The 22353-nt window shown below is 38.3% G+C and overlaps 2 protein-coding genes across 2 annotated transcripts in view; both read left to right on the top strand.

Annotated features, from left to right (window-relative positions):
* Positions 1-1390, top strand: part of LOC105935295 (inactive dipeptidyl peptidase 10) — a 45850-nt gene extending 44460 nt beyond the window's left edge. The window contains 2 exon segments of the mRNA XM_021323128.2: positions 192-264; positions 345-1390. Of these exon segments, the coding sequence (XP_021178803.2) occupies positions 192-264; positions 345-562 (291 nt within the window). The 3' untranslated portion in view covers positions 563-1390.
* Positions 1391-3927: 2537 nt separating this feature from the next.
* cs (citrate synthase) lies at positions 3928-21548 on the top strand. Its single transcript, XM_036141340.1, has 11 exons — positions 3928-4098; positions 7102-7152; positions 7415-7522; positions 9120-9185; positions 9616-9747; positions 11436-11624; positions 12564-12763; positions 14979-15108; positions 16372-16473; positions 16674-16883; positions 19483-21548. The coding sequence occupies exons 1-11, from the start codon at positions 4048-4050 to the stop codon at positions 19651-19653; spliced, it is 1410 nt and encodes a 469-aa protein (XP_035997233.1). The 5' UTR covers positions 3928-4047; the 3' UTR covers positions 19654-21548.
* Positions 21549-22353: the final 805 nt, after the last annotated feature.

Genomic DNA, 22353 nt, shown 5'->3' with positions numbered 1-22353 from the left:
TTCATATATACACACACACACATCAATTTCAAACAGATGGTATCGGCCAATACTGCACAGCCAGGTATCGGGTAACGGGGCCAAAAAATGGCATCAGGCGCAACACTAACAGGAACCAAAGATTTTTCTGATGAAATGGTATTTGCTGCAGACCAGAATAAAACATCCCTATAATGATGCTGTTTTCTCAGACTGCCTCTGTCCTTGAAGAAGCCAACAAACTAAAAGAGGAGAACTTCCTTATTCTCCACGGAACTGCGGATGGTGAGTTTAAATTCCTTCATATGATCAATTCTTGGACTAATCTCACGTTTAATGTGCGCTCCGTGTGTCTCCACCCGCAGCGAGGGTCCACTTCCAGCACAGTGCTGAGCTCCTTAGCCGCCTGGTGAAGGTGGAGGCCAACTACTCCCTGCAGCTGTACCCTGATGAGGGCCACGCCCTGAGAGAGCCACGCAGCGTCAGACATTTCCAGCGGACTGTGGTGAACTACCTCCAGAACTGCCTGAAGCACATCGCCCTTCTAGACGCCCCCGAGGAAGAAGAGGAGGAAGATGACTGAGCCCAGGGGCATCCGTCGCTTCATCTTAAAGGACTCACGATGAGGACTGTATGCAACGGTCATGCATTTCATTGGGTCATATTACCAGGAATTAGAACGGAGGAGTGGGGTCCAAAAAGCATCAGATCAACTCCTGTAACCTCGGGGGGGAAAAAATTCTTGTACTGTACGAGACGTTGCACACAAATAGTTTTGCCGTTTTGTTGTTTGTCTGAGGAGCAGTTTGTTTACAAAATTCACTGGAGGTTATGTGGACGAGACTGCCACTGACTCAAAAGGTTTACAAAGCTTATAAAACATGCATGTCATGATGGCTGCATGATGTTGATTATTGCATTTTGAGGATTTTCCAGGGTTTTGGTTTTTGTCTTCAAAGCTCAGAGCCGGGGCCTCAGAGTCCAGTTCCTGAGCTCCTCTGCAACTTTTAGGTGCAACCCTGCTCCAACACTCCTGGATCAAATTGGGAAATTACCTCCTCTGCATGTCAGTTTCTGCAAAGGCCCATTTAATTCAGCACTGGAACATACGTGCAGCTAAAAGTTGTAAGACGACAGCTAATGAGGAGTTGGAGACCCATGGCTTAGTATGTGCAAAAGCTGCAAGGTACATACTGGCAGACATTTTAAAATGACCGGTTGCATAAAAGAAACATCCTAACACACTGATTACCTTGAGAAAGAAGGTAATCGGTCTGACAAAACCGAATATTTGGGGCAGTTTTTGACTAAATATACGTGAATGCAAAACTTTAGGAAAAGCATCCTAATTGGTCCCTGGTCTGTTCATAGCCTGCACGATCTCAGAATACAATCAGAGCCATGGTTGCATCTCTATGGATTAGAATATCATCAGAAAGCAAAGTTATCTCATTAATTAAATTCAAAAAGTTAAACTCATTTACAGATTTATTGCACACACAGGAATATGGCTGGATTTTATTAAACACAGTGGACTAACACCAACAGATGGCATGGCTCCCCAAATCATCACTGCTGGTGGAAACTTGTCCCTGTTGTTTATCCACACCTTTTTCTTCCACTCCACTCAGTTTTACATTATTTTTCACTATTATGTTTGGATACAACACTGTGAACAGCCACTTTAGCCAAAGGTCACCTCAGGTGACTTACACTCCTTCTAGAGGGCGTTAGAGGCTGTCTGCTGGACAACTGTAAGGTCAGCAATCTTTTCCCTGATTATGTCGGCAATAACATGTCAAATGCATAAATTCCTGTACTGAAAAGCATTTTTACTGGTCTTATGTAATAGTTTTCCATAATCATTTAAATAAATAGAAAACAGCGCTTGAAATAAATCACTGTGTGTAATTAATCTATACAATGTATGAGTTTAACTTTTTTAATTGAATTACTGAAATACATTCATTTTAAAAAAAAACTATTTTCTAATTTACTGAGGTTCACATTTGCATTTTTACAGCAGGATACCGGATTATACAGTGTTACCTTAAGGTTAAGGACCATTTTAAACGTGCCAAAACACATTTTATCGCCCGGTTTTGTTTGCATTGTGTGAATAACAAAGAGTATGCAACCGAAATGCAACAGAGACTATTTATAAACCATCCTCCAGTTCAAAAGTGAGTATAAGTTACAGGAACGTATGTGTCTGTGCACTGTGTTTAGAAGTATTATTTCTGTTTTGATACATTGTGGCATTTTAACCATGTATTGTGTAATGCAGAATTAAATTATTTCTTTGGAAAAACTGTTCAGACAATATGTCAATGCTTGCTAAAGCGATCAAACTAGGAGTCCGTGCTGTCAGGCTGAAAAGAACCCAGCTGAATTCAGAACATCAGCTACCCCATTTTCACTTTACTTGGAAATAAGGCTGGAAGTTTTTGTTTCAAACAGATAAAAATATTAATTTATCATTTGTCATGCCAACAGTCTCATAGGATCCTTTTGATGGGCTTGAATGGTAGGACAATAACATCATGACACTTATACTTCTCTTTGCAAAGAGATCACCGTAACCTTTTGGTTTTTATTATGTTTGTAGTACTGACATTCAACACACATTCGCTCTGTAATTTAATTGTACAGAATAATAAGCAGCGTACAAAAAATAAGAAAGCACTTCTGATGGGTCTATAACATGGTAAAAAAAAGACATTGAACAGAGTAACACACAATGGATAAAAAAAAAAAAAAAAGATCAAACATAGACATTTAGGGTAGTAACATAAAGCAGCAGTTCTCCTTTTTGAGGTTAAAGTACATATGCATTGTATTTGGAAATCAAACTCCCAGAGTAGAAGAGAACAGTGGACACAGGTACAGAATCCAACTTGCTTAAGGTCCAGTGTGAAGTTTCCACAGTCAGGGATGTTTTAGGGCGCCATGTCATGTTCTGCTGCTGCGTTTTCTCAAATTCGGTTAGAGCAGTAGTCTACCAGAACATTTTGGACCACTTCATGCCACTGCTAACAAGCTGCAATAATCCTAGGTGAAATAATGTTCCAGCAGCCCACACTTCCAAAAGTAACAACACCTGCTTTATTGGCCATGATATCACTGTACTTGATTGGCCAGCTAACTTGGCTGACCTTGACCCCCCAGCAGGCAGGCAATCGATTGTCTGGCATTGTCAAGAGGAAGATTAGAGACAACAGAGCTAACAATACAGATAAGCCGAAAGCCGCTAAAGCTAGTAGAGTTCATAGCCTGTTTGCCACAATCCCGCGCTGTATTGGTGCAATGATTTATGCAAAGAGGAGCTCAAACCAAGTATTGACTTACATTTCTGGTATTAAAAATTAGTTTTGGATTTCTTGCAATATTCACATTTCTGAAAAACGTTTAAATTAGTTGTAAGCCATTTTCATGAACAATAGCAAAAAACAAAACACTTACAAAATATATCCGTATTTAAAAAAATATGTATGATATTTGTTGCACTTTTAAATTAATTAGTCTCTTAATACTATTCTAATTTATTTGGATGCACCTGTTTTGTTATGTCCTTTATAAATTAGAATAGCACGTTTTACCAATGCCACAATTGTGTGGCTATTGTATCAAGACTGTACTTGTAGTCATGACTCGTGAATCCTGTCGCTGCATCTGTGCAGCCAGCGAAAGCGTGATCGTGGAGGGGAAAAAACCCACGCTGGGTTTACCAAGAGGTCTTTGCTGTGCGTGTGCGCCCCTGTCCAGTGAACACACAAGTCAATAGTGGCAAAATGGACAGACCATGGTTTAAACCTGTCGTCACACACTCAAGGAAAATCCTACCCAATCAGATTGCTCTTTCCTGTACTTTGACCAATCACACACGTTTACGTCATGCCACCAACCAAGCCCAGGAACCAATCAATACAGCGGGGAGTAGCAGGCCTGAATCCTTCTTCAACCTTCTACTTTCTGGAGGGGCACCTTCAACCTGGTCCGCGGTGCACTGGCAGTGGCTCCATTTGTTAGAAAAAAAAGAAGTAGAGATAACACTTTGAAATAGACACTATGTCCTTCCTGACTCTCCACAGGCTAGCGCCTAAACTTCTCAATTCAAAGGTAAGACGGCGAGAACCGCACGACGCACGGGGTTGTTTTGTCCGGGCGGCTGATGTTATCTTCTTGCTAACTTTCGGCTAGGCGGCTAGTAGCTACTAGCTAGCTACTAGCTAGCTAGTTTGTGTTAGCACAGCCCCATTAGGCACAGTGTGTGCTGCTCGGGAGGGAACGTCTGTGTCTGTTTGTCCTGCAAACATGTTACGGTATTTTAACACCAGTCCGCGTTTTCCTGCCCTACCAAGCTTTGGTTTTTTTGTAATAGGAACTTGCGTCTCGTTTGCTAAAATTAGCTTGAGGGTATTTCCTTCTGTAAAGCTGGCCTGCTAAAGTCTGAACCCGGGCATGTTTCCTCAGCCTATCCCTGTCAGACCGTCATACCTCTAAAGCACTTTAGGAGTCAATGTATACTCAACTCCTCCTTAGATGTTTTAACTGTTTTTATGACATTATGTTCGCCCTTAAAGTCATTTTTAACTTGGTCTTTATACCTCTTTACCCGTTGACCTTCACGTTGAGATTAATACTTTTAGCTTTGTGTCTAATGTACCACGATGTGGTCTGCAGCATACTGTGTATCAATCTAATTGTTATAATAATCAAGGAGTGCTGTAAAACATTATGTGTGTGTGCTGTCTTAAAATTTAAATGGTTGGAATAAACACCAATCTGACTGGCAAGTTCAGAATGGAGACATGTTTAATATTTAATAAAGTGAATTCATAATTTTGTCAGATCAAGTTTGATATGGAAAGTCATCTTGCACCGCTGCTCGTCTGTGATCGAATAATCCAAGTTTAAATCTTTCAGTGAATACTTGGCTCTGTTATCCTCTACTGACCTTTCAATGCAGACATGACCCTCAGATCAATGTGTCTCTAATTGAAATATTTACAGTATCTTTACGGAGGGTTCTCCCTCAACCGTGTAACCGGTGACTAAATGAGTTTGCCATCTTCCTGGGCCGGTGTGTTTTTTTTTTTTTTTAGGTTCAGCTGACTTCTGCCACATTTAACTGTTTTGCTTATCACCTGTTATCTCAGCTGATAAAAATTATGAGGTGGCTTTTTTTTACGGTTGCATAACTTCAGGACTTCAGGCTATGACCAAAAAAAAAAAACTCATGTTATGCACATTTGTCCTTAGATGACCAACAACAACAAAAAATGTGACTTGCTAAATGAAATGTGTTTCATGTATTTCAGAAAGCACACATTAGATTGAAATTGCAATTATTTGATGCATTAAAAATTAGCTGGAGATGCACTGTTTGCTGCAGGTTAGGTTAGTTTACAGAGATTTTAGTTTAAATTAAATATTGTCCCTAACTTTTTTTATTTTTACTAAACTCAAGAAGTATAGAAAAGAACATTCTCCTTATAAATGCATAAAATAATCAGATTTTCATTTTTTTGATTAGTAGAAAAATTACCTTTTATGATATCCGCCGATTGATTTGTGCATCACTAATTGCCTCGCTTCTAAGTATCATCAACGTTGTTTTAACCTTAAACCAGTCTGTGTTTTGTTGGTAAACCACAGAATATGCTAGTTGCTGACAGTCAAGTGTTTATGTTTACTTTTTAAACACAACCTTTTGGATGCTGACTCCCTAAACTTTTCCATTAAATGTCATTTATCCACTTGCTCCCCTGTCTGGGCTGCTAGCAGGTGGGGATCAATGAGTGAAACCTCGGCTCTATACGTGAGACTTAGAGCGGTTGCGTAATCTTTCTTTCAGCTGCGCAAAGCGAGTGAAGCAACACAAAAACCCTCCCTTTTGTTTTGGGGACCCTTAGCTTGACCCTGCTCAGTTGGACACTTGTGGGGGAAGCTGCACTTTGCCATAGTTTACTCCCTTATCTATGGATACTTTACATATTTAAATAAACCTTCTTGTAGTGATTTTATTTTCTAAAATCATTGGTCAATATAGAATGAGACTGTACCAGATTTACACATTTAATAATACTTTTACATAAAACTTTATTCATAAAGGACCTTGAAAAATACCAATACTGACAAAAGTAAGTAGTATGTGGAGGTAAAGCATTCGCCCATTCTGCTCCCCATATATGGAACTTCCTCCTGCTGGACATTGGTAATATTGACTCTTTTCCTGTTTAAATCAAAACCATTGTTTAAGACATTATGAGCTTTGTAATTTTCTTGTCTTTTATTGTACATTGTGTCCTTGAGTGACCTCAAAGGCACTTTTAAATGAAATGTAAATATTGTAAAAGGGTGGGACAAAAATGCTGAATATTTAAGACAGGCCAGAGAAGAAAGGTGATAAAGACGGATAAACATGTAAAGGTTGACAACAAATAGCATTTGATCATAGTCAACCTCTCATACTGAGCTGAAAGCCAAAGAGATTTACAAGAACAAGGAAAAGCACAATATATGTACAAATTATATTTTGTTTTTTAGTATCAAATTATCTTGGGTTTAAAAAAAAAAGCTTCAGAGGTATGAAAATAACTTAAACAATTTCCAAAGGAATGCATTCGTTATGAGTCTGTCCTGCCATGAAAATGTATTTCTGACAGAAAAGACTTTCTGGTATGTCACACATTGTCTTTTAGAAGTGGATTTTTTTTTTCTTTGCATAAATCTAAGTAGTTAGAAGATTCTGGGTTTGTTGCTGTGTGTTGTTTTTTTTCTGCTGCTTGTAATCATCTAACTGGGAAAACTAAATTAAGGAAAGTTTTATCCCGCAGTTGTCAACCTGCTCCACCAGAACGACCAAGTTTAAAATAGAAAATTGGTTTAGTAAAGTACATTGTTGATTTTTGCTTTGACTTCTTGCCTTTTCAGCACCAACGTACTCAAGTTAGATTGTTGAACTGATTATCCTTTTGTAAAAAGTCAGACTAAATTTAGAATGTACTAAATACTGATCTGTAAATACCTTTGTAATTTAGTTGAGCATGAAGTAGCTGTTTATTAGCTTAATGGAAATAAAAATGGAATAAAGATCCTACCTTTTTGTCTCTTTCACAGAATGCCACATACTTATTTGTGGCAGCTAGGAATGCCACTGCATCAACAACAGTGAGTATGGATAAATAATTTTGAATGTCCTCACTTATTGCTCTGAAATAAGTAAAAAAAAAAATAAAAATGTAATAGCATAATACTAATTACCTCTGTTATCTCCAGACGGTCGAGCACACTGACCTTTGTGATGCTACATTGATAAATCTTTTGTTTGGGCCTGAAAGAAAGACTGGCGTGTGTTTCAGTTTAAAGTTATACATGAAATAAAGGGCCTTGCTGAATGAATTTCACCTTTTCTTTTTTTTTTCTCCTCCAGAATCTGAAGGATGTGTTGGCAGACCTCATCCCAAAAGAACAGACCAGGATTAAGAACTTTAAACAACAGTATGGCAAAACAAACATAGGTCAGATCACTGTTGATATGGTGAGTATTAACCCATTACATGTTGCATTAAAGGTATATAGCCACGTAATATGCTTATAAAAAAAAGACCAACAACTGTTTGATCATGATAAAATAAGGTTATATACACCAAGCATCCACCCTGTTTTTGATGTTGCTTTTTGTACCGAATAATTCGCTCTCGTGCGCAATGAACAGATATAAACAACTGTGGTGAGATCTAGGAACAGTATCGCAGAGCTGTCATAATGCCAGTTTGCCTAATTAATAAATCAATTGTAAATAATGCCGGACCGAGCCCGGCGCTCTGCAATTCCTTGCAGTAAAGCAGCAGCTCGCTGTGATTGAAGACCAACCTTTATTAATTAAATAAACCGATCTACAGCAACTCTAAGAGCTTCATATGAGAACATTTGCTCATATCTATCAACTCTGGTCACATCTGAGCCTCGGCAGGTTTAGCGTCTGCTTTAGTGAACACCAACGTTCAGACTGTATTCCCAGAGACATTTCAGTCTTTTCCCTCTTGGAATCATATTTTTTGCGCTTTTTTTTTTTCCCACTGGATCTTGGACCTTTCTTAGACAACTTTATTTGTCATTTTCTATGCACAGAGTGCGTACAGAACGAAATTTCATTGCATACAGCTTTGTAAATTGCAGTAAAAGTTAAAAAACAGTTTTAGGTGCAGCAGAGATTTAAAAGTAAACAATAGATTTAAAATACAATATAGATCTTCATTGTTTCGCCTGGAGATGCTAATAGCCGTTAGCCGCTTCCTTCTTTCATCCACTGCTGCGCACGCTTAGTACGTACTTCCATTAAAATTTTAAATAAACACGTATGGTTTTATTTACTAACAAATTGAGAAAAAGAAAAGCATAAAACACCAAAATAACAACTAATACGCCTGCAGGACGTGATAATATCTCATAAAAACGTTACATGTAACCAGAGTGAGCTACTGACGTATAAATAAAAAGTGAATTAACGTGGCTATGCCCCTTTAAGGAACTGTCCAATATGGATGTAAAGCATATTAAGGAAGGAATTGTCTGTTTTAAAAAGAGGGATGATGGAGGCCCCAGTCAGTATATTAATTTAGGGAGGTCCGTCTCATCCATTGAGCATGACAGAGATTAATCATAGCATGGCTGCAGCACATAATCCATTTAGGCCTGCCCCGGCTTGTTTACTGTGTCAGGTATCGCTGCGCGGTCATCTGCCTCAGAGGTCACAGTATGAACCGATTCCTGCCAACACAGATATTTCAGCTGAGTCGCTCAAAATCTCCGCTGTAAACTGCAGATGGCAAACCAGCATGTAGAAGCTCGCAGGCATTTACAGCAGTGCAATAAGGCTTAATGGCTGGTTTCTAGGAGGATTGAACAGGCATTTATTGTCTTGTGGGTTAATTTTGTTTTAAGTTTACCTCTAGTCCTGTTTTATCTCTCTACATGTAATAATCCTGATTCTTGGTGATTTGAAACTAAAGTTGTTGTTTTTTTTTATCCCATTGCACCATAATTTGGTTCTGCAAGCTTGTTTAGACAAGTACCAAAATCTGATGTTGACATCATTGAATTATAATTTTTTTTAACCATTTATTATTTGACAGGTCTATGGTGGTATGAGAGGAATGAAGGGTCTGGTATATGAAACATCTGTGTTGGATCCAGAGGAGGTAAGATTTTCACATTTATGATGCAGAGCAGAAGATTTTAGAAAATTTGGGTCGTTAAACCTTTTAATGGACAAAAAACTGGAGTTATAACAGCTTAACATGTTGCATGTAGTATAACATTAGTGGATAAATTGTTCCTGCTGTTATATTCAGCCTGAAGATGCCGTCCCATCGGGTTAGACCAGATGTACTGTTCAAACAGAAAAGGCATCATTAGGGTTTTACTTTTTTTACCTAGACTCATTCTTACTTGACAGAAACACAAAATCCAGTTTTTCATAATTTTTTAATATTACACAGGACCAATTAATGGGTGATTTATTGAGATGGTTATGCATCTGCTCTATAACTACCCCTGTTTTTATTCTCAGCATTTTAAGCAAACCTCTTGTTGGATGTGTGATGATTTGTTTGCTCTGTTGGTGTGCAGGGCATCCGTTTCAGAGGCTACAGCATTCCAGAGTGTCAGAAGTTGCTGCCTAAAGCTCCAGGCGGTGAGGAGCCACTGCCCGAGGGCCTCTTTTGGCTGCTGATAACGGGACAGATCCCAACGGAGGAGCAGGTGAGTTCAGCGGGAAGATGAAGTGCATCAGAGCCACCAGTAACGGTTAAGCTTCGGCGCTTTCACTGCTGAGTCATTGGTTCGGTTTCCAATGTTTCGGTTTTAGCTTGAAATAAAGATGTCTTTATCTCTATGAGGCAATGGTTAGATAAAGGTCGTTATAAACACAGTTACAGAGTAAAGTAAGGAGAATAACATCTCAACCGTCAACCTTTTTGCTTCCACTTTCCCTTTTGATTCAGCAGTTTTATCAGCTTCACACACCAAACTCATGTTTGTCACTCTGCCTGTTGTACATGCATTGCCCACTTGATGGCGTAGTAGAGCAAAGGAACCGTCATGATGCCTTGATGGGAGTCAATTAGTTGGAAAGCCTCTGAGCTTCAAGAGGCTTCATCTCGCCATCACTCGCTGCAGTCGCTGCTTTAATATAAATCAGTTTTAAACCAAGCAAGCAGTCGCAAAACATGTTTGAAAGCACTTCTTCTTTGGGAGGCGATCCAGTTTGAACAGATCAAAGACGATGTTGATTATTGGGGAGTAACATTTTGATGGATCTGGAACTTGGAATGGGAATTCAAATCAGGGTTTCCTCTTTTTTTCTTTTTTTAAACTGAGGTGTGTCTTTTATTTAATTTTTCTTTTGGGGGGGCAGTCGTCATATACTTTTCATATTTGTTTATACATTCATTTGTGACACAGGCTGTAGGAGAGCTTTTGCCTAGACACAAAAGGTATTAAAATAGTGATTATGTGTTTGGAACTAAAAATTACCCTTTTTTATATATATAAAATGATTTATATTTTAAACATTGCTTGAATCCACACTACATAAGAAAAACTGTACCAAAAAAGACCGTTATCAGAGGCACAGAAAGTGACCAAGTGATTGAAGCTGTGTATAAATCAAATTCAGTGGATTATTTTAGTGCAACGGTTTCAGAGACAAAAAGACTTTTCAAAACTATTTTTACATGATGAGGCAGCAGCAGCTGTGGAGACTCTAAATGGGCAACGCTGGACTGTCGTCTGAGAGAAGCGCACTGCAGGAGCCACTAGTAGCTTTTTTTTGTTTGTTTGTTTGTTTTGTTTTTTCTAAATAAAGTACATTTTAATGTTTCATGATATTTAAATTCATTTCAAATGCTGATTATGGTTAGCATAAGTGCACAAATATAAGCTATACATAATACGGAGTAAATCTACCTCATAGGCTTTACATTGTTTTACCATATTTAAAAAAAATGAACTTCATTGTGAAGGTGCGGCAGCTTTTATTTTGCCGTATTGGTGCGCCACGATCATTTATATGTAGCAGAAACCCTGTAGATGGCTGTTCTAAAAGTTAGAAGCCCTTTAACTCATGGGTGGTTTAGTTCTCGTCGTAGAGGGATTTATATAAGCAGTTGGCAGCTGCATATGATGCACTCTGGTCCAGAGGTGGTGACATGGAGCCTGCATGGACCTACAGCACCAGAAATGAAACTGAAGTCACAGTCTGAGGTTTTATCGCTGCAGCCAGCCTCTTTGCAGCTGATTAGATTATGTTTCCCTCATATAATGTCGTTCACATCTTTGTTCTTATGTTTGAGGTTTGCTAAAAAAAAATACAGATATGTCTTCTTTTTTTTCCTCTTCAGAAAAACAAGTATTTATGTTTTGTGTGTTTGGTTTTTCTGCCCCTGTAGGTGAACTGGGTGTCCAAAGAATGGGCGAAGAGAGCAGCACTCCCCTCTCACGTTGTCACCATGTTGGATAATTTCCCCACAAACCTGCACCCCATGTCTCAGTTCAGCGCCGCCATCACAGCTCTAAACAGTGAGAGCAGCTTTGCACGGGCGTACTCTGAGGGAGTGCACAAGTCCAAGTACTGGGAGGTGAGAGAAGATCTACGGACCATAACGTCCCCATGAGCAGTGACTTGGGACTGAGTGGATAATATTAGACTACTATTGATTAGGGCTGAACGATTTTGGAAAATAATCTAATTGCGATTTATTTATTTTTTCTTAATATTGCGATGTAATGTGTGTTTTTTTGGGTTTTTTTTTTTGTTGTTTTTGTTTTTGTTTTTTCCCCCCAAGTTTAATTTATCATGTTTTTAAATATATACAAGCAACAAATCAATTTGTTTCCTCGCTGTTCGGATTAGTTGCTAAAAGACCCACAGCATCTAAACTCGGAGCAGAAATAATTGCGTTCTGCCTACAATATATTTAAACCAAAATTGCAATTCTGACTTTTCTCTGCGTTAACCACAAGCAACAAAAATGGCGTCTAAATAAAAACGTTCGTAAACAAGGACTATTCAAAACAAGAACTTTTAATGTTTTTATTAATCAAAATATTATTCAAGAGAACAGCTTTTAGTTGATTTGGACATCAATCCCTGTTGAAGATAAAGTGCAACCAACAAGCAAGTCTATGTATTAAACAGCTTGACCTGTACTTAATGCTATGTATGATTATACAAACTCCAAAACAAGTAATAAAATTAGATTATCTCACTGCTGCAACTGTCTTCCCTTCCATGTGGAGCAAACCCACTTTAAACATTTTACCAACACCTAATGGACGTGTCTAATTCCCTAATTGTTACATAGCCAAAAATTGCAGACCTCTGCGATTTGGAAATTTATTGAAAATGCGATTAATTGTTCAGCCCTACTATTGATGAAGTGGCACAGCTGTTTATTTTTGAAATGATTCATTCATTTTACGTTTGCTGAAAGCGTCACAAAGCTTCTGTCCCGTCTCGTAAACCTTGTTTGCCTAAACGTGAAGACGAACTCACCCCATTATGTTGCTTTTCTCAGTTCGTCTATGAAGACTCCATGGACTTGATTGCCAAGTTGCCCTGCATCGCTGCTAAGATCTACCGCAACCTTTACCGCGAAGGCAGCAGCATCGGCGCCATCGACTCCAACCTGGACTGGTCCCACAACTTCACCAACATGCTGGGCTACAGCGACGCCCAGTTCACCGAGCTAATGAGGCTCTACCTCACCATCCACAGGTGTGTCTTCAAACCTCACTGATTTTTATTTAGGGGCTGAAATGTTAAGATCCGGTTTAAGAATTAACAGCCTGTTGGCAACAACCTGCATGCAAAAAGCTGCTTAGAGGTATAATGGCTCTGGAACGTTTGTGGTTTTAAAGACGAAGGTTAAAGTGTGTTTTATAGGTGCAGCTAGCGCTAGCTTAGGGGTCACCAGCCTTTTTCGAAGTCAAGTCATATGAAGGTCTACATGTACTGACCTTTGAACTAGAGGAGTCAGCTCCTTAACTATACATAGTAAAAATGTTTTTAATACATTTATGATTTTAAATCTATGTAAATGCAATTATGACTAAAAAGCGAGAGCAACTGAATAAAATAAAAATTTAAATGCAGGTCCCTCTAGAGTTGTGCTATTTTTTGAAGAGGCTTGAGGGCTTACAGCTTTTGCCACGGACTGTCCGTCTAAAACTGGGACTTTCCTCGGAAATCTGTTAGGTCTGATCACCCTAGGCTATCAGTAGCATTACAAAAAAAGAAAAACAACTGGACTTGTTTTGCGTAGTTTGAAACTACGCAAAACAAGTCCAGTTGTTAATGTTTTTTTTTTACCTTTTTATGACCATAACCTGGATGACCGAGAATCTTCACCATCAGTAGCATTAGCTTGTGCAAAATGATGAACCATATTCATGCCGAGCAGCAATGCAAAACACACGAGACAAATAATTTCCGCCATTTCCAACGAACGGCAGGGACAGAACTTTCCTTTTGGTAGAAGTATTTTTGGTAAATCCTGCCGTATTCTGTTGATTGTTTATCAAACAGTCTTTTTTTGAAGTGATTCAGGCAAACCATGATTTACTTTGGTAATGTGGCTGCGATATTGCCAAAGAAAATAAAATGAAGCCACACATGACTGGGAGACCGTGCACGGACACTCATGGTTTTATTTAGGGCTGAACAATTAATCGCATTTTCAATATAATTGCAATTTTAAAAAACGCAATTTCCAAATCGCAGAGTCTGCAATTTTTGGCTATGTAACAATTAGTGAATCAGACGCGTCCTTTAGGTGTCGGTAAAATGTTTAAAGTGGGTTTGCCTCCACATGGAAGGGAAGACAGCAGCAGTGAGATAATCTAATTTTATTACTTGTTTTAGAGATTATATAATCATACATAGCATTAAGTACAGGTCAATCAGTTTAATACATAGACTTGCTTGTTGGTTTCCCTTTATGTTCAACAAGGATTGATGTCCATATCAACTAAAAGCTGTTCTCTTGAATAATATTTTGATTAATAGAAACATTAGAAGTTCTTGTTTTTAAATAGTCCTTGTTTACAAACATCGTTATTTAGACGCCATTTTTGTTGCTTGTGGTTAATGCAGAGAAAAGTCAAAATTGCAATTTTGGTTGAAATATATCGTTGGCAGAACGCAATCATTTCTGCTCTGAGTTTAGATGCTGTGGGTCTTTTAGCAACTAATCTGCACAGCGAGGAAACAAAATGATTTGTTGTTTTGTATATGTTACAAAACAACAAATTTGCATTAAATCGCAATATTAAGATAAAAAATTGCAATTAGATTATTTTCCAACTTTTATTGCAGCCAACAACAAAACATTTGTCCTTTCCTGCAGCCGTTGTGCCGTAATGTGGTAAAACCAGCTGACCAAAATAAAGTGGGAGGAACTCTGCTTTTGTTGCTAGGTGACGGGCGGTGTCGGCGCATATTGTGATGTAATAATCGGGAGGTTTTTGAAACGGCTCATTTTCCCAACAAAACATTTACTTATTGTCCTAAAACAGCTGAATGGTTGTTTTGGGTTTTCTGGAAGCAGCACAGACCCAAGTGGAAGTAAAAATAAAACGTGCAAAAAGTGAATTTTTCATTAAAGGTCACCTTTAAAATGGGAGGTGACTGAAAGAGGAATAGTCAATGTTTAACACCATCCCATCATAAAACTTAACCCTCCTCTTTAGGACTTTATTCTGGCATAGATTTGTACCAGCTTTGTGTAATTTGGCACGTTTCCTGCACTGGGGTGGAAAACCTCGAATAACCTAACTAGAAAAGGCCCCTGGAGTGGAAAAGCAGCATAACATAATGAATCTTTTATTAAATGTATCATTCTGTGTTGGTTTAAACACTTTAAGTAAAAGGCAAAGGTAACCTGTGTGAGTTGTAATTTCCTCCTGGTAATGTTGTTGTTCTTTAACACCAGTGATCATGAAGGAGGCAACGTCAGTGCCCACACCAGCCATCTAGTGGGGAGCGCCCTCTCTGACCCCTACCTGTCCTTCAGCGCAGCTATGAATGGTCTGGCCGGTCCTCTTCATGGTCTGGCCAATCAGGTTTGTCGTGCACACATTCATTCATTTCTGTTTGATTAAAAGATCTTGGTCTAAACTAGCTTTCTTTACTCACCAGTGTGCTTCTCATACGGAGCACATTTAAAAACACCCGGTTCACAATTAATAAGTTACTAACAATTATCAAGGGGTTTCTTCAATGTTTTGGAGTCTTTTTTTTTTTTTTTTTTTTTTTGCTTTTTCAGCTCAGAATCAAATTTCAGCATCAAATATTTTTTTGTCTATAATAAATATTCCTTCAGATGTAACTTTTCCAGACAATTGCTTTTTTTAAAAGAGCTTTTGTTTGTTTTTGGACATGAATGAATCCATGTGGTTTTGTGTGGTTTTTAGCTTTCTGCATTTTAAGATTTTTTTGCTTGGTCTTTTCTTGCTAGAAGCTAAAGGAAAACTTCCATTATGTACATTTTAGCAGACAATAAAAGCACCCGGTTCACAATTAAGAAGTTACTAACGATTATCAAGGGGTTTCTTCAATGTTTTGGAGTCTTTTTGCTTTTTCAGCTCAGAATCGAATTTCAGCATCAATTAATTTTTTTTGTCTGTGTAGTAAAAGTTTCCATCTAATTAAAACAAGTAAGCCCCGATTAACTAACGAAAGGACAGATTAGGAATGAGATCTTTAGTCCAACAGAATAGAAAAATACTCTTAAACACATTTATCAATCCATGCATAAGAAAGTCCCTGAGATAGAGAAAGACTTTTCTCATCCTCTTCACTCACTGATTCTGTTGTTGCCAAACTTTTCCAGACAACTGCTTTTTTTAAAAGAGCTTTTGCTTAATTTTGGACTTGAATGACTCGATGTGGTTTTGTGTTTTTTTTTTTAGCTTTCTGCATTTTAGGATTTCTTTGTTTGGTCTTTTCTTGCTAGAAGCTGAAGGGAAAACTTCCATTATGTACATTTTATCAGACAATAAACCATCTTATGTTGTGTTTTTCACCAAGTTTAATGATTAAACTTAATTGTTTAGTGTTTTGTCGTGTGCTAATTTGATATAACTATTATTTAATGCCAAACTCTCTGTTTAAGAACCCCTTGGTAATAACTGGCAGTGAAATGATTCACATGTTCACAAAATCCTTCCTGGTATTTTCAGGCCCACATTGAGTGTCTAAACATGGATTCTCTAGTGTTCATCACGCTGTGCTGCATTTATATGCTAACAGAGTGATGATGTAATGTATGAACATCGTAGTTTAATCCCTGACTAACTTGTGTCTGTGTGCGTGTTCTGTTAAAGGAAGTGCTGGTGTGGCTGACCGCCCTGCAGAAGGAGCTTGGAGGAGAAGTATCTGATGAGAGGATGAGGGATTACATCTGGAACACACTCAAATCTGGAAGGGTAAAAAAACGCAGATTAAATTTAAACGCTGCCACCGAGTCATGAGTTGTTTTGCATTGACATTCACTTAATGTCAAAAGCCCCGCAGGGAGGTTGTGATCTCATCTGACGCACTCTTGCTGTTGTGTAACCCAGCGAGCTGGTACTGATTGTTTATACTAGTGTTTGGGCTGAGCGTGGTGTTCCTCTGCTGGTTCTAGGTGGTTCCCGGCTACGGCCATGCGGTCCTCAGGAAGACTGACCCACGGTACACCTGTCAGCGCGAGTTTGCCCTGAAACATCTGCCCAATGACCCCATGTTCAAGTTGGTGGCCCAGCTTTACAAGATTGTGCCCAACGTGCTCCTGGAGCAGGGAAAGGCCAAGAACCCCTGGCCCAACGTGGACGCCCACAGTGGAGTTCTCCTGCAGGTGAGATGAGGGGCGAGTCGGACATTAACCATCACATTTGTCTTGTCACAGTCACCAATGTTGGTGGATTTTTAATAGGAAATTTCTGACAGACCTACAAAACATACCACACAACGGTGTAGCGGCCGTGAGGTGCAGCTAGTTTGCCACCGCGTGTAACGTTTTGTCTGACGTGGGCACCTTCTTTTTCATACACGTCCTGTTGTTTTTTTTTTTTTTTTTTTTTTTTTTTTTTTTTTTTTTTTAAACAGGACTTCTCATGGATTTTTTTTTAGCAAAGATTCTTCTGTTAGGGTAACATTTTTAGAGCGCAGGGTAACCCAATATAACCAGGGTTCCTGCAGATCCTTAAAAAGTCTTAAAAGGCATTGAATTCTGTAATATAAAACTAAAGTCTTAATTGGCATGAAAATGTCTTAAATCAGTCTTTCTTAGGTCTTAAAATTGTTACCAGGTCATAAATAGGATTTTATTTTTATAATCCTTACCAAACAGTAAAATAATTGACACAATTATAATTTTTTAGATTTACCGAACGGCTCAATGTAACCATTATTGGTTCCGTCCCGATAGCGGAACCAATAAAAACTGTTGCGGCCGGACCATAGCTGTTAAAACGAGTTAGCACTGGTTATGTTGTGGTTTTTAAAATTGATTTATAGTTTATTTTAGTAGGGAACAAAACAAAGTTTGTGAATTCAGTTCAGTAGTTTAAAAAAAAAATATCTGCAATTTGTGTTTTTTTTTTTTTTTAGCTTTCTTCCTATATGGAATGTTTTTTAAAAAATTTAAACATGTCTACTGGGCCAGAAAGTAATGGTTTATGTTAAAATAAACATTTGGGTGAAGTTGTCGCAACCAGGTTTATCTTGTTTATCGTGAAGTTGGTCTTAACTTTTTATATCAAATGGCATTAAAAAGTCTTAAATTTAACTTGCCTTATGCTGTAGGAACCCTGATAACATATAAATACAGTTTGTAGTAAAGAAATTATTTAAAGCTCCTCATCTCTGTCTAAATTGATACCAACTGAACCCTTTTTAGTCTTTGCAAGTTGGAACTGGATTTACCTTTTTTATTGCAGTTTACTTAAATAATCATAGCTGACAATTAGAAGTGAGTTTGACGCTCCTGCAGCATGTCACGTGTTGACCCCAGTAAAGGGCTTCAGGTGCTGGTTTTTCTACGGTATATGAATTCATCAAAGATATTAACACTGGTATCAAATGTCTTCATGTCGGCTGTTTCAATAAACTAAATAATTACAGTAAATTGGTTCACAAAGTAAAATATATATATACAACATTTGAGACTAAAATATTAGACCAATAAAAAGCATGTTTGATAAAGAAATGTAGGCTGAATGGAAAGAATGTTTAAAACCTGTGTAAAGGTACTTCTTATTCTGACAAATGAGCCTCATTGGGATGCTTATTATATATTCAATGTTGCTTTTTGGTGTGGGTTTTTTTTTTTTTTTTTTTTTTTTTTTTTTTTTTGTAAGGGGAGAAAAAAAATACCGTGGCTTTATCAGAAGGATGTGAACAGTATTATGAAAATTACGGTACATTTTTATAATTCTTTTATCATGTCGTGCTGCAGGAGTGGACAACTAGCGGATGTCCTGAGTAGGCCTGGACAATGTATGGAGATTCAAGAAATATCAAGATTTTATTTTCTAAAGACATAAGATGAGACTACATTATTTGTCAAGATGGTCCGTGTTGCGTTATAATTATACATTTGTGTTATTTTTCAGCCGTTTCTCATATTTATCTACAGGTGTTTGTTAAACATTTGAGGTACCGCTTTGTTTCAGAGACGCCTTTCTATAATTCATGAAAAGAAAAAAAAATATTGTTTATCGGCATTCAGTCGATATCACCCAGCCTCAAGTAGGGCTGGGCGATATGGATTAAAAAATAAATCTCCGATTTTATCATACCAAATACGATTAATCGATTTTTTTAATTTTTTGTTTCTTCTTCTTTTTGTTTCATAAAAAGAAATTAAAGAAATTATTTTAAAACCTTGCTTTTTATGTCAAGCACTTCGTCAGGGAGTTGACCTGGATTCAAAGTGCAACTAAAAACAAGCTGTGAAACAGGCTTGTAAAACAAGATGGCAGCCGTGCCATTATAAACAATGAAAATATAACAAAACATTTGCTGCTAGTGGTATTACACATTGAGCTAAGAACAGGCTTCACTGCACTTGTGAACTTCAAACTAAGTTAAAAAAAAAAGAAGTAAATAAGTGAATGAAATACCTCGTATTATGGTAAAAAAAAAAGTTTCCACTTAACAATATTTTGACAATAATTTTGCCTAAACATATATTCAGCATCACATGCTGTTCTCTTCATGGAAACCCAATGAGTGTATTGGCAAAATAAAATCCAGATTTTCCAAAAAACGAAATCTTAAAGAATTGTAAATTCGAATTAATCGATTAAATCGATTTATCGCCCAGCCCTAGCCTCAGGTCTCTCGGTTCCATGTGATTTTTTTGTTTCTGTTCCATAAAATGCGTCAGTGTGTGGTTTTACTGTGGCGGTCTAGAGCTGCGGCGCCCTTACACGTCTCCTCCCTGTGTGCAGTACTACGGCATGACGGAGATGAACTACTACACCGTCCTCTTCGGTGTGTCCCGGGCCCTCGGCGTCCTCGCCCAGCTGGTGTGGAGCAGAGCCCTCGGCTTCCCCTTGGAGCGCCCCAAGTCCATGAGCACGGAGGGACTGATGGGTCTGGTCGGCACCAAATCGGGCTGAAAGCGACGCCTCAGAGGAGCCGTGGGGGGGTTTAGCAACGAGGGCTGAGACGACGTCATCCGTTGAGCCCTTTTTTTTCTCGTCGTTTCAAACCCCGGGGATTTATTGGGATTCAAAGAGACAGTACGCTTTTAATGTTATTTCACTAAAGAAGGGCCTTTTTAAATTGTCACACCAGTAACGTTGAAGTGTGTTTAGTTAACCACTGTTGCCCCGTCGTGTCCGCACGTTTATCTTGAGAGGAACAAAGTGTAGACGTAAGTGGGCTCTAACTATTTTTTCAGTCCAGGTCTGCTAGATTTTTTTTTTTTTTTTTTTTTTCCCCTGAGCGCTGCCTGCAGGGTTCGCATGGAGCACCGAGCCTGAGCCGCGAACAGGCAGCGGCTTTCACGGGGAACTGTGGGAGTGAACCACACTTCATAGATATTTGCTAAAATGTCCCTCAAACCATTTCAAACTTAAAAGTTTTCTGTCCAAGAGAAACGCATTAGCTGTCCATCTTTGTGTTCTATGCAATTTTTATTTTTCCCCCCATACAGATAATTAGTGTGTTTCACTCCCACACATGAACACTCCAGTTTAAAATAACTAAATTAAAAAAAGGTCCTAAACCCAATTTGTGATCTGCTGAAGAAATTTGATTTAATAATTGTTTAAAAAAAAATAATAAAAAAATCTGTTAAAAGATACTGCCCCTTTAAATCTTTGATCTCCTGTTTCTCCTGCTTGTATTTTTTTTCTTTTTAAATAAATGACCTCGGTTACCTCTATGATCAAAATGCCTGTCTGCATAATAACATCTTTTTTTTTTTTTTTTTTTTAGCATTTCAGTTTTTAATGAGCTTCTACTGAAAGGGTCTTAAGAATTGTAGAAGAGGAAGAATGTACGCCAACTGTGTGACAAATTTGACTAAATATGGTGTTGTAATTGCCTGTAATAAATCCTTAAGAGCAAGCTTGAGATAAAAAAGAAGGAAAAAAAAGGTTTGATAGGGAGGCTTTGTAGTTGTCTCTGTGTATTTTAATCTGTAAAGTAAATCCCCCACAGGAGAGCGCTTTGACATCGACTACTCCAAAACGAGCACTTGCTTGACTGGGTTTCCCAATCTGTAGCAATTAGAGCCCTTCCAGGTTGATTGTGTAACTTTTTACAGGTTTATTTGTGTTTAAAAAAAAAAATGTAAAGAGGCAAATCTTCAGGTTCTCGTTTTGTGGTTTTATTTATACTTTGTGTACATATATATACCTATGTATAGCTTGAATGTATGAGCTCTACGCGATCACCTGCTTGTTAGAACCACAATGAGTCCCACAGTTTACCGGCGACGTAATCAGGGTGTCCAACGTCTCATTCTGACAATGAACAAAAAGATAAAACTGCAGCTATCCTGTAAATACATTTTCTTGCTTAGCTGGTGCTGTCTTCTTCTCTTTTTCTTTTTTTTTTCTTTTTTTTCTCTTCCAGATGTTTCAAGCTTGCTCTTAAGTGCTGGGTTTTTGTCAACACTCCATGTTTGTGATGTTTCTGTTCCTGCGTTTTTATTTCTCTTTCCTCCTCCTCCTCCTTCCCCCCCCCAACAACAAAACTGTCGGTAGTTCGCACAAGCGTTTGATTCAGTACCGCCGTTATTTCAGGCTTAGTCGGGCATCTTGTTGTGTGTTTTCTTGTGTTCTTCCATGCATCGGGTGGCTCTTGAGATGTGGTCATTTTGGTCGTAGAGGGCGACAAAGGTTGTGTGTAACGGGGCGAACTGATGGTTTCACCGGAGAGAGACGCTGTAGGGGATATAGCTGGACGGGTCAAATGGGCAAAACGATAAGCTTGAAAAAAATAAAAAAAAGCAATTGTTGAAAAACCTAACAAAAAAAAGGAAAAATAAAGGTTTTTATTAACATGTTTTGTCCTTTTCTTTATTTGGTTGTTGTATGATCCAAGGAAAAGGGATTCATACCCCTTTAACTTCATATTTTTACACATCACAACCCCGTGTGATAGACCAACGATCACATTTAATTTTGGCATAAAAGGAAAAAAAGTGTTAAAATTGAAGCTCTTAATTGATTAAGAACCACCTTTAACTGCAACAATGGCTGCAATTCTTCTGTCTTAACTGCCTTGTGCACCTAAAGACGGGAGATTTGGCCCTTTTTACAAAATATAGCTCAAGTTTATTCAGATTGGATGAATATTTACAAATTGAACTTGTTTCTCAGTTTATGGCTGTACTTTGACTGGGCCAGTCTGACACATGAACATGCTTTGATGGTTTGTAGCTCTGGCTGGAAGGAAACCCTCCGGCCCGGTCTTATTTTTTATTTTATTTTTTACAGCTTCCAGCAGGTTTTCTTCCAGGTTTGCCCTCTACTTTTGCTCCTTTCTTCTTACGCCAACTCTGACCAGCCTGTCGCTGCTTAAGAGAATCGTTCCCACAGCACGATCCTGCTGCTACCATGTTGTACAGTGGCGATGGCGTCTCCAGGGTCGTGTGCATCTTTTTCCATCACACAACTTTTTGCACGTAGGACATAGAAGGTGCTATTTTGGTCAATTAAGACCAAAATTAAACTTTTAACACAAGGCTGTCTGCTACATGGTTTGTAGCAAAAAAGGCCTTTTATGAGCAATTGTTTTCTTTTAAAGGTCAGCTTTGTGGAGCACATGACTCGTGGTTGTCCTGTTAAGTCTCCCACCTGAGCTGT

This window comes from Fundulus heteroclitus, chromosome 1 (genome assembly GCF_011125445.2).
Source record: "Fundulus heteroclitus isolate FHET01 chromosome 1, MU-UCD_Fhet_4.1, whole genome shotgun sequence".
NCBI classification, from domain to species: Eukaryota; Metazoa; Chordata; class Actinopteri; order Cyprinodontiformes; family Fundulidae; genus Fundulus; species Fundulus heteroclitus.
This window is presented reverse-complemented; position numbering and strand designations above follow the sequence as displayed.

What these genes read in the sequence shown, in the direction of transcription:
- cs (XM_036141340.1), top strand. Translation starts at nt 4,048, where the DNA reads ATGTCCTTCCTGACTCTCCACAGGCTAGCGCCTAAACTTCTCAATTCA. An exon ending in ATGCCACTGCATCAACAACA is followed by an intron (nt 7,153 to 7,414) that starts GTGAGTATGGAT and finishes TTTCTCCTCCAG; the next exon opens with AATCTGAAGGATGTGTTGGC. An exon ending in CTGTGTTGGATCCAGAGGAG is followed by an intron (nt 9,186 to 9,615) that starts GTAAGATTTTCA and finishes GTTGGTGTGCAG; the next exon opens with GGCATCCGTTTCAGAGGCTA.